The sequence below is a fragment of the Dermacentor albipictus genome, chromosome 2 (genome assembly GCF_038994185.2).
Source record: "Dermacentor albipictus isolate Rhodes 1998 colony chromosome 2, USDA_Dalb.pri_finalv2, whole genome shotgun sequence".
In the NCBI taxonomy this organism is placed as follows: Eukaryota; Metazoa; Arthropoda; class Arachnida; order Ixodida; family Ixodidae; genus Dermacentor; species Dermacentor albipictus.
Window position 1 is genome coordinate 27366422 of NC_091822.1, and position 11079 is coordinate 27377500.

Consider the following 11079-nt stretch of genomic DNA (forward strand, 5'->3'; position numbering starts at 1 on the left):
ATATTATTATAATTATCTTATTTTCCGATACTTCACTTTGGGAATAAAGGCATAGAAGGAGTGGGGACACATATAACAACAATAAAAAAGAAAACAATGTCTGTCACGAGTCACACACATGTAGTTTACTAGAAACCTTTACTACAAAACAATTCAGGGCAGTGTACGAGCGCAAACAGTAACTTTTGAAACAGAAAACTTGCATACAATGTGTTGTACAAGATCTTGTGTGAAGTCATCGGATGGCACATATTAAGGCGAACCATGCAGTTTGTTCCGCACTTTTAGGCTTTCAGGAAAAAGGGAGGACTTGATAAAAATTGAAATGTGATAATAATGGGCCAATATGCAGTGGGGGAGTTTCAACCTAAGCGGGAAGAGGGACCTATCCACAAAACTGGAGCCTGTAATGGCATAGGACGAGTGCACAATTCTGTGCAACATGATAAGCCGTTCGGGTGAGCGGCGAGGAATCAAGGGTTGTAAAATGACACCACGAGTACGCGATAATTGAACGACGTGGCGACTATATCGACTTATGACAAATACAGTTGCTAGCTTCTAGTTGTATGGCGGACGAAGGGTGAGGCGACCAAGCTAATGGAGCGTAAGCCAGACATGGCCTCACTGGTGTTTTTTTGGGCAGTATACTTGGATTCCTTTTTTTATACAAGGGCAGTAGCGCATCGAACACGAGGACACGACAAACGTGAAAGACAGAAGGCACGAAGTCATTTACGCACTCATGGCGTCTCTTTCTCACATTTCTTCTCTCTTAGTTTTCCGTGTACTAGTGTGTTGAACTAAGTATCCCATCAACTCGTGTTCATTCGTTGAATATTTTAGCGCTTGTTTTAAGTAATCAAGCTTACCCAGCAACTGCGAGCCTCCCTGTGCATGTTTAAGCTGCGTACGTAATAAAAATCAGGAACTGAGGCAAAAGTGCCCGATTCTGGATCGGTGCTATCACGGGTGCAAAATATGCTCAAGAAGTGGTTAAAAGCCTGCGGGATGAGTGAGGCCTTCGAACATAGCTGGGCGTTTGTGATGAAAGAAGATGTCCCAGAAGAAGATGAAATAATTTTACGCCAAAACATATAATGTTTGTTTTTCTTTCATATATCTTTTCAGATGTGTTGTAGTATACGTGTCCTCAGCATCAAGCATTTTAGTCCTTGAATTGTCTTCGGAGACCTCAGTAAAGAATGTCGGACTAAGTTGTACTTTCTTTTACGTAGGCACTTATTACGTAGTCTAAGTTCACTTATTTGAATGTCATACCAGATGTGTTTGTAGCTCTGTTTCACGAATTTTTGGGCGACAAAGCTAGTAATACGTTTGATCATTATATAAGAAAAGTGGTCACTGCGCAAGAAAAAAGTTGTCGTTAGTACAGGCTAAATCGTCAGTGATAGAATTGTCATCAGTGCAGCTAAAGTTCAAAACATAATCCTGAGATGGCTTTCTATCTTCCAGCAAAATCTTCATATTCAGAAACATCGCATTGTGATCGTGCAGGCCATTGCCATTTTTACACTCATGGAGACTGCGCACCAATGTATCATCAAGAAAAAGATCTAAAGTAGAGGCGATTCGAGTAGCATAACTAAGTAATTGCATTAGGTCGTGATACGATCATAGCAATGAGCGAATCACAGAGGGCTTTGGTCAACCAGCTGACAAATCATGAATGCCAATAAACACAGAGAGCACTAGAATCACCAGTTGTGGTCATATTCCGGGAATTACCTTTTTTTCGTGAGCACACGTTCGGTAATCAGTTCAGATATATTAGAAGCTGCGTTAAGGAAGCGGTAGATAGCTACCTCTACCAAAGCGAAACGACACACTAACTTAACAAGATATTCAGTATCCATGAGATCTGGTAAAATGTGAAATTTAAGGTTGTTCCTAAATTACATTGCCACACCTACTTCCTTGTCTACGTGTCTATATTTTCTTTTTCTTAGAAATGAGTAACCAGGCAGGGTCAACGAGTATAAGATAGTATGTTATTTAACGAAGTTTCGGTTAAACAATATAAATACAGGCATCGTATCATGTAATATGCCACATGAGGTTTTCGTATTTGTTGATGAGGCGGTGGCTGTTCATATTTAAAAACGTTAGTTCTTTATTGCTTTTTTGCCACTCCGCTGACTTTAAAGCAGTGCGACTAGGAGCTTTAACAATAGAGTTAGTCACCTCGTCCCAAGCACGCGTAATACTGTCAAGTATTAAAGAATCGCAGTATTCGTGGGCATTGCTAGCAATTCGTCTCAAACAACTAGATCACTGCCACAGGGACCAACGTACGTGGCGCACCTGTGCTGAAAAGTATTCGCTTGTATACATTCCAGAACATTGTGGCATGCAAGCATTCCTCAGCATCTCAACCATTCTCTTCTATTCGGGAAACTGATTTATTGCTCGCCGCACATGCGTTGAGGAGGCATTCTCGCATGTCGTCGTGTGTGATGACAAACCGTGATGACAAACTCATTAGGAAAACTGTAGCTTCTTTTTGTTGAAATATCCCCGCTTTTTATTTGGCAGTGTTTGGCAATAGATAATACTGTATTGGTCTAGGGAGGAGGAGGAGGAATAAACTTTTATTGTAGAACCAGCACTTTATGATGGCAGGGCCTAAGCCTCCCACGAAGGGACGTCGAGGGCTTGCCTCGCCGCCGCCTCGCGGGCGTGCTGGGTCGCCCATGTTTGGTCGTCGAGGGCGGAGCTCCGCAGAGCCTCATGGAACCTCGACGAAAGAGTCGTGGTGTTAGTCTGGGTGTACTGTGCTGGGCACTCCCATATATCATATGCGGAAGCGTAGCCGGGTGAATTCCACAGCACCGGCAGTTGGGGGTAGTGTAGACGTCCGGAAATATAAGGTGGAGGCGGGCGGGTGAAGGGTACGTGTTTGTTTGTAGTAGACGCAGGGTGGTAGCCTGCGCCCGGCTGAACTTTGGGTGAGGCGGGGGAAGATTCGGCGACTAAGGTAAAAGGCCTTAACGAGATCGTTATAAGTTGACAGACTGTCCCTGGTGTCCAACTCATCTCCAGTGACTCCGGCGCGGTTGACTAGGCCTCGCGCAATGGAGTGGGTGACCTCGTTGAGATTGGGGAGGTGTGGTTGGACAGGGCCCGCATGGGCCGGGATCCATGTTAGGGAGATTATGCTGTCTTTAGAGTGTGGTGCCTGGCAGAGGATGCGAAGAGCTTGGGGAGAAATACGCCCTTTGCTGAAGTTAGTAACGGCTGAGCGAGAGTCACACACTATGGTGTGACAGGTGGGATCTAAAGTGGCCAGGGCGATGGCCACTTCTTCAGCCGTCTCGGCAGTGGGGGTAGTGACGCTGCAGGCATGGTGTAAGGCTCCATCGCGTGTGGCGACGGCCACAAATCGTGTGCCATGGGAGTACTTGGCTGCATCAACAAATGTGACGCCAGGTACGTTGGCAAGGGTTTTTATGATAGCTCCGGCCCGAGTTTGTCGCCGGGCCCTGTTATATTCAGGGTGCATATTTCTACGAATAGGGTCTATGTAGATCCAGCTACGGATGTCGGTCGGGATCGGTTGTTTGGGGCCCTGTTGCTGATGGTAGGTGAAGCCAAGCGTGGACAGAATAAAGCGCCCCGTTTCAGTAAGGGTGAGCCGTTCAAGCTGAGAGCGTTGTTCGGCTTCAATGAGTTCGGAAAGGTTGTTGTGAACTCCCAGTTGGTTGAAGAGTTCAGTGCTGGTGCAATGCGGGAGCCCAAGTGCTTGCTTGTAGACCCCTCGTATGAGGGTGTCGAGCTTGTTTTGCTCAGCCCGGTACCAGTTGAGGTACGCAGCAACGTAGGTAACGTGGCATATGACAAAGGATTGGACGAGTCGGAGAAGGTTTTCTTCTTTGAGTCCTCCTCGTCGGTTAGAGATACGTTTAAGAAGTCATAGGGTGTTTTGAGATTGGGCACAGATCTTGTTGAGAGCCAAGGCGTTGGAGCCGTTGGTAGAGATGGTGAGACCAAGAACCCGGATACTAGGGACGTGTGGGATAGGACTGCCATCTTGAAGGCACAGGGTGATGGCGTCACAGGGTCGGTGATCAGATTGGTGTTTGGGAGGGCGACCCCGCTGAATGGGCTTGTACAGCAGAAGCTCCGATTTAGCCGGCGAACAGCGCAGTCCGGTCCCTTGGAGATAGGCTTCAACCATGTCAATCGCCGTTTGGAGGGCTGATTCCACTTGACCATCACTGCCTCGGTACGACCAGATGGTGATGTCGTCGGCGTAGATGGTATGGTTGATATTGTCAACTTGCTGTAGTTGCTTGGCAAGGCCAATCATGACTAAGTTAAAGAGCATGGGAGAGATAACTGAACCTTGCGGGGTGCCTTTGCTGCCAAGGGGAACCTGGTCTGATCGTAAATCCCCGGCCGAGAGGGTAGCCGTGCGATTGGAGAGAAAGTCACGGATGTTTTTGTAGGCTCGCTCTCCCAGGTGGAGGTTGGAGACCTGGTCAAGGATAGCTGCATGGGAAATGCTATCAAAGGCTTGAGTGAGGTCGAGTGCGAGGATGGCTTTCATGTTACGGGAACGATCGTTTAGCACTTGACGTTTGAGCTGCAACATAGCGTCTTGAGTAGAAAGGTGAGGGCGAAAGCCAATGATGGTGTGGGGATAGAGAGAATTGTCCTCGCGGTGACTGTTGATGCGTGCTAAGAAGGCGTGTTCCATCACCTTGCCTACGAATGAAGTGAGGGCAATGGGCCTTAAGTTATTGAGGCTAGATGGTTTGCCAGGCTTTGGGATTAGGATAACGTTGGCAGTCTTCCAGGCGGCTGGAAGGACACCACTGCGCCAGCAATCGTTGATGTAGTCAGTCAGATGGGACACGGACTCGTCATCGAGATTGCGAAGGCTTTTGTTAGTGACCCCGTCTGGCCCTGGAGCAGAACGACCGTTAAGCTTGCGTAGAGCTGCATGTATTTCAGATACGCTGAAATCGGCGTCTAGTGTAGGGTTGGGGCTACCGATGTAATTGCTGTGTGGACTGACTTGTCCCCTGGAGATATATCTGGTGCAGAGGTAGTCAAGCACCTGTTGTGGACCTTGCTTAAGGGTCTCCGTATACAGAGGCTTCTGCAGCCGATCCTGTTGGGTGCTGCGGGCGGTGGTATTATCAAGCAGATGTTTGAGGAGTTTCCACGAGGAAGGGCGATGAAGTTGTCCATCCACCGTGTTACACAGCTCAGTCCATTGTTGCCGGCTGAGGGTTTGACAATGCTCCTCGATGGCTGTGTTCAGTTTGGAGATCTTAGTTCTGAGGCGACGGTTTAGGCGCTGCCCCTTCCATCGAGCTAGGATAGAGGCTTTAGCCTCCAGAAGATGGGCGAGGCGGCTATCCATGCGTTCAACTGAGGCATCTGTAGTTACCACCCGAGTGGCCGTTTGAACATCAGTGCGTAGCGCTTGCATCCAGGTGTTAATGTCGGTAATGCCTTCTGCTGAGGTAGAACCTATGCGTATTTTTCGAAAAACATCCCACTCGGTAATGGTGAATTCTTTAGTAAGGGCAGGGGCGGCAGCGAGTTGGGGTAAAGAGAGAGCAAGGATATAATGGTCGCTGCCCAGGTCTTGCTGGGTATTGGTCCAGTGTGCATTGTTGATATGTTTGATGAAGGTGAGGTCGGGGGTAGAGTCCGGGGTAGTGGAAGTACCGAGGCATGTAGGGAAGGAGGGATCCGTGATGAGCGTAAGGCCTAAGTCGTGGTAATCTTGCCAGAGGTTGCGAGCTGCAGCTTCCGTGCGAACGTAGCCCCAGCCTATATGGGCGAGGTTGAAATCACCGCCGATGAGTAGGGGGTGCGTTCCAGCTACGTGAAGAGCCTTTTTAAAGAGGGTGAGGAAGCGACACCTTGCTTTATCCTTGGGGCTATTGTAAATGTTCAGAAGGAAGATGCATTCTTTCCGTTTACGATTGGGAAATAATTCGAGGAATAGATGTTCGATGTGAGGACTATTGAGATCATGTTCAATAACAGGAATACGACGCCTTACTAGGGTGGAGACCCGGCGAAGAGGGTGGGTGGTATGGAAGGTTTGATAACCGGGGAGCGTGGTCGGGGCGTTGTTGGTTTCTTGAAGTAGGATAGCATCCGGGCGGCGGGTATGTTGGCGTAGGTATTGATTGAGTACTGGTTGTTTATGGTGAAAGCCTCGGCAGTTCCACTGCCAAATGAGGGCGTCTTGATTAGTGTGAGCCATGATGGGAGATGGTGGATGTCGCCATCGGCGTCCTGGAAGGGTCGCAGACGGGGGCGGCGGCATGGCTAGGAGGCGTGAGAATATGAGTTTCCAGGTTGGCCACGCGTTGGACAATACCAATGAAGGCTTGCTGGATGGCGTCCAGTGCATGTTGGAAAGTGCTAGTAGTTGTTTGAAGTGAGATGAGCATATCTTTAACTTCAGAGCGGACCTGGCCCGTGGCTCCATCTTGCAGGGCTCTCTTCTTGGGGGCGGGAGTCGAGGGGGCCTCCTGACTAGGGGCAGGGACGTTCTGTGCGATAGGTGTAGGGGCTGGTGTTTGGGACTGTTTGAGGTCTCTAACCTCCTGCGAGAGTTTAGTTAGAAGATCGCGTAAAACGGCGTTCTCGCGCTTAAGCTGAGCTATTTCTGGGTTTTCTGGTGAAAGAGGAGGGTAGGTGACTTGTGTGTTGGCGATCTTACGACCCTCTCGCGAGGTGCCCATGAGAGCATCTGCGAAGCTCACCTTGCTGTGGTTGGTAGATGTGATGCGTGAAGCCGATGTAGACCGGGATCTTGAGCGTTGTTGCCTGGATCGAGATGGAGTTCTGGAGCGGGAACGGCTCCCCCTTGACGGTGTACGGGAGCGTGGCCTGGTTCTGGTGCTGAGGGTGGAGGGGCCGGCTTGTTTATAGGTGGCTTGGCTGGTTGTTCGTCGTTCTCCGATACGCTTGCGGATGACGTACGGGGTTTTATTTCGAGCGGCACAGCTTTTGTCCGCGGTGAGATGGGGACCACCACAGAGCGAGCACTTAGGGTTACAGTTATGGTCGGCGGGGGGGTTGCGGACACCGCAGCCCCGGCATATCTTGTTATTTAGGTAGGGACAAACGTCCATACGGTGTCCGAGGCGGCCACACTGGTAACAAATGTCAATTTGCTTCCTATATAGCGAACATGGGAGTAACGCGGAACCGTAGCGGACCTGGTAAGGCACATCAAGTCCGTCAAAAGCGATGATCACTGTTGTAGTAGAAGCGATGCGCTTGGCTGCCAAGGCTGTCGGGTTTCGGGCAGTGGCAATTTTGTTGTAGATCTGCTGGGGAGTCTCCGTGAGTGGGATCCCGCGGATGACCCCTTTCGTCGTGTGCTCAGCTGCGGTTTCGTATGCATCGACCTCGTGGTTGACGCCGTTCACATGGGTAGAGCGGATGCGAGCGTACCGGTCTGCATGGTCCGGGCGAGGTGTACTGACGACAACGATGTTTTGTTGCGTATTCGGGCAGACAGTGTCTTCTGAGCTTTCTTCGTCCGTGAGGTTGCCTGCTTGGAGAATGGCGGTGGTTACCACGGGACTGCCGATCTTGGCTATATGAAGGGCGCCCTTGGGGCGGATGACAATCTTGATATCCTCCGCCGGAAGCGGCGGCATGCGGCCCGCCTTCAAAACTTGAGCTTTAACGGGCTGCCTCGCCCGAGAGCGGGGCCGGCTACTTGGGGCTTGAGATGATTCATCGGCCGGGGTCAAGTTGTCCGTGCCGCGTTTTGAGCGGCGGGATCGTGCAGTGAGCCAGCCAGACTGGGCGGTCACTTCATCTGGCGAAATATCCTGGCCGGCGACCTGGATCTCCATAGCGAAGACAGAGGTGCGGGATCACTCTGGTAGGAGATGTAAACGCCGCGCGCCGAGGCGCGACACGCCGCCGAGACCCAGTCGGTGCAGTCGGAGGCTGAACGACCGGCCAGCTAGGCTTAGCGCGGCGGCGACATGGCGGGTGGAGAAGAGGGGCGGTTCCCAAGAAAATGTAAAGTCCCACCTGAAGGCGAGGTGTCCACAGAGTCCGGAGAACTTCAAGAATCGTTTGGTGAAAACTTTAGGTCGCTAATCACAGAGAAATCTGCGATAACATTTGAGAAAGCCGGAGCCGACATGAAAACATCCGCACTCCTCGGCCTCTTCTTCTTCCCTCCTTGGTCTAAAAGGTTTTTTTTTCTTTTTTGCAGTGGGATTCTGACCTTTCTAAATGCAAGTATCGCTGTAAATTACAGCTCAAGAGTAACGGAGATCCACAATATGCCATAAGATTTGCATTGGATGGAACTCCTTGCAACAGGTCGAAGCCCGAAATGGTAAGGACTGAATGCGTCTCACAACACCACAAGTTCTCGATATGAGCTTTTGTTACTCATTAAAAGCCGTAACTCTGTACCACAATTTGGTATGAATAGTTCCACATTTGATTCCATGCCTTTCTTTTTATGCGAAGCATATTACGAGAGCTCAACCCAGCTCCTCAGGCGCGGCGGTGTCGCCATGAAACCACGTGACACCGTGACGTCACGACAGAGGAGAAGTGGCTTTGGCTCAACTCTTGCAAGACGGGCTGGGTGGGAATCGAACCAGGGTCTCCGGAGTGTGGGACGGAGACGCTACCACTGAGCCACGAGTACGATGCTTCAAAGCGGTACAAAAGCGCCTCTAGTGAATGCGGTGTTGCCTTAGAAACGCGCTGTTTCTAAGGCGTGCGTCTCTTGCTCAGGCGCACATTTCGTTGCCGCGCCGAACGCTGCTTTGCTCGACGCTCACCGCGTCCAATGCGGGGCGCGTAGTCGCTGCCCTGTAGCCCATTGTCTTACACCCCTTGGCGGGTCGACGGGAACGCTGTCGCGTTCCACTCTTGAAGGCGAAGCAGAGTAACGCATGAGTTGTTTCTTCATCTAGCCGAACCAAATATAGCCAAGCAACAGCAGTTCACCAGGCTAAACAGTGGTTCAACAACTAAAATAAAGGCTAGTATGCTTCGCATCCTGGGCTTAACCTTACCTAAGCCACAGCCATTTTTTTGTCAAAATTGCCTGTTGAATGTGTGTGAAATACCTCGCCTTCTTCCTGCGTGCCTTCTGCGGGCACTACACTATAGCTACACTTATAGAACAGGTGCTTATGAATACAAAATACAATGATTTTTCGCATGCAATGCGGCAGAAATCTTGGACATTGCAATTGCTGTGAAGCACTATTTGTTACCTTAAAGGCGCCCTGAACTTCTTTTTGTCGAAGAATTGTCGAATTTTGTCGAATTTTGTCGAATTGAAGAATTTTGTCGAATTCTGTGCCGCAAAAAAATAAAATACCTCCGTACGTTCAACAGAAGAGGAGTTGTTGACAGTCCAGCATGCCGTTCGCGGTGTTTCCGCTCCTCGTTTGTTGCCCCGCACTGCGAAGAGTACGACGCAGCGGGATGTGCCCACAGCGCTCCGCCTACTGACCGTGGCGCGAAGTTCAAATTTATTTTGCATGTTCAGGCAGACGCCAATACTTTGGCCGCCTACGACAGGCCGAACGCCGCAGTATACTCAGCGAGCCGCAGGTGAGCTCGGCCAGCGGACTCGTCGTGGCACCCCGCGGTGGTCGCGGTACCTTCGCTACGCAGCAGACCGCAGCCACACGCAACGACGGGCTCGAGCGCGCTCTCGAGCACATAGACGGCTGTCTGGCTGTGCTACGCGGTGCGGACCGGCTTTCTCCTGCACCAGCTTAACGACGCATAGTAATCGCATCTAACCTTCGCATTTTGAAGTGCTGTCAGTAGCTTAATACGAAGCGAAGTCTGCCAAGGCGTCTAACCAGGAGCGGCCAGTAGTCATGACCGCGCACTGGCACGTGTGCGTGTGGCGTGACCTAAGTTTCGCGTGGTTCCAGGCTTGTTTGAGTGTTCAAAACTAGTCTAAATTAGCGAGACCCAACGGCTACATCAGTAAGCAGGGCGGAGAAAGTTTAACACCTGCGCGAGCGGTCGCAGCCGAGCGTGAGTGGCTTCTTGCGGAATTACGTAATAATTACCGAAATACATTCGAAAGCAGATTTTCGCTTGCTGCGACCTGAACAGCGCCAATGAATATACACGGCAACAGTTGGAAAAATCGCACTGATGGAAACAGCCTTCGTGATTGATGTCATTGCTACTGGGCAATAGCAGCAGCGTGCGCGAATCTGCTATATTACGAAATACGGCGTTAAGAAAAAAAAAATGAGAAGCAGGCTTCTGTCGAAAAGAGAGCGTCCGAGAAAATGGTGGACTCGTGCTCCGCTCGCGAGACCCATCGTCCGCGCATGACTTCAAAATTTGGCGTAGACGTTCACAGCAGCGTATGCTATCGGCGGACTGCTTTTTCACCAAGCTTAAATGGTGGTTAGGAACCCCTTTAAATAAAAAAGCATATCTCGCGTGGTTGCGTCTGGCCCCAGGAAAAACTACTCTAGACGATTATCCATATGGAGATTACAATTTGATCTGTCGATGGACAGGTAATTAATAGACACAGAAGGAATCTGTGGCTTCAGTGCCTACTGCACTGGAGTATGCTCTGCCGCTGCGCTGTCATTTCAAATACTCGAAGCAAATCTAGTAGTCTTTTAGTTTCAATAGGCGACGGCGCATTACAAGCCTTTAACAACTACTGCGAATAAACGAAATTTTTGGGTTGGAAATAGTCAGTGAAAGAATGATAAAGGCTGTTATCTTAAAGGAGCACAAACCGATACACAGACAATATAGACACGACGAGCCTGGGTACAAAAACATACACGGAACACCTAGATACAACAGACTATCTGTTATGTATTTGATTCAGCTTTTTTTGCCATTAATCTATACCGTCTCCTACCCCCCCCCCCTCACAAAAAACACAGTCGAGCCATATTTTCACCCTGTTTCAATGATCAAACTATCCAGTAAACTTTGAATGCAACCATTTTCAAGGCTTCGTCACCTGTGATGAGATATTTTGTTACTCATAAAAGGGTGCAGTTTCTTTAGGTAGCACCTCTTCATACAATTGTGCTTCAT

General features: G+C 49.8%; 1 protein-coding gene across 1 annotated transcript in view; it reads left to right on the plus strand.

Moving 5' to 3' along the window:
- LOC135897904 (venom metalloproteinase antarease-like TtrivMP_A) overlaps window positions 1-11079 on the plus strand; it is a 248462-nt gene that overhangs the window by 236452 nt on the left and 931 nt on the right. The window contains exon 15 of the mRNA XM_070533531.1: window positions 8234-8359. Within this exon, the coding sequence (XP_070389632.1) occupies window positions 8234-8359 (126 nt within the window). The remainder of the gene's footprint in view (window positions 1-8233; window positions 8360-11079) is intronic.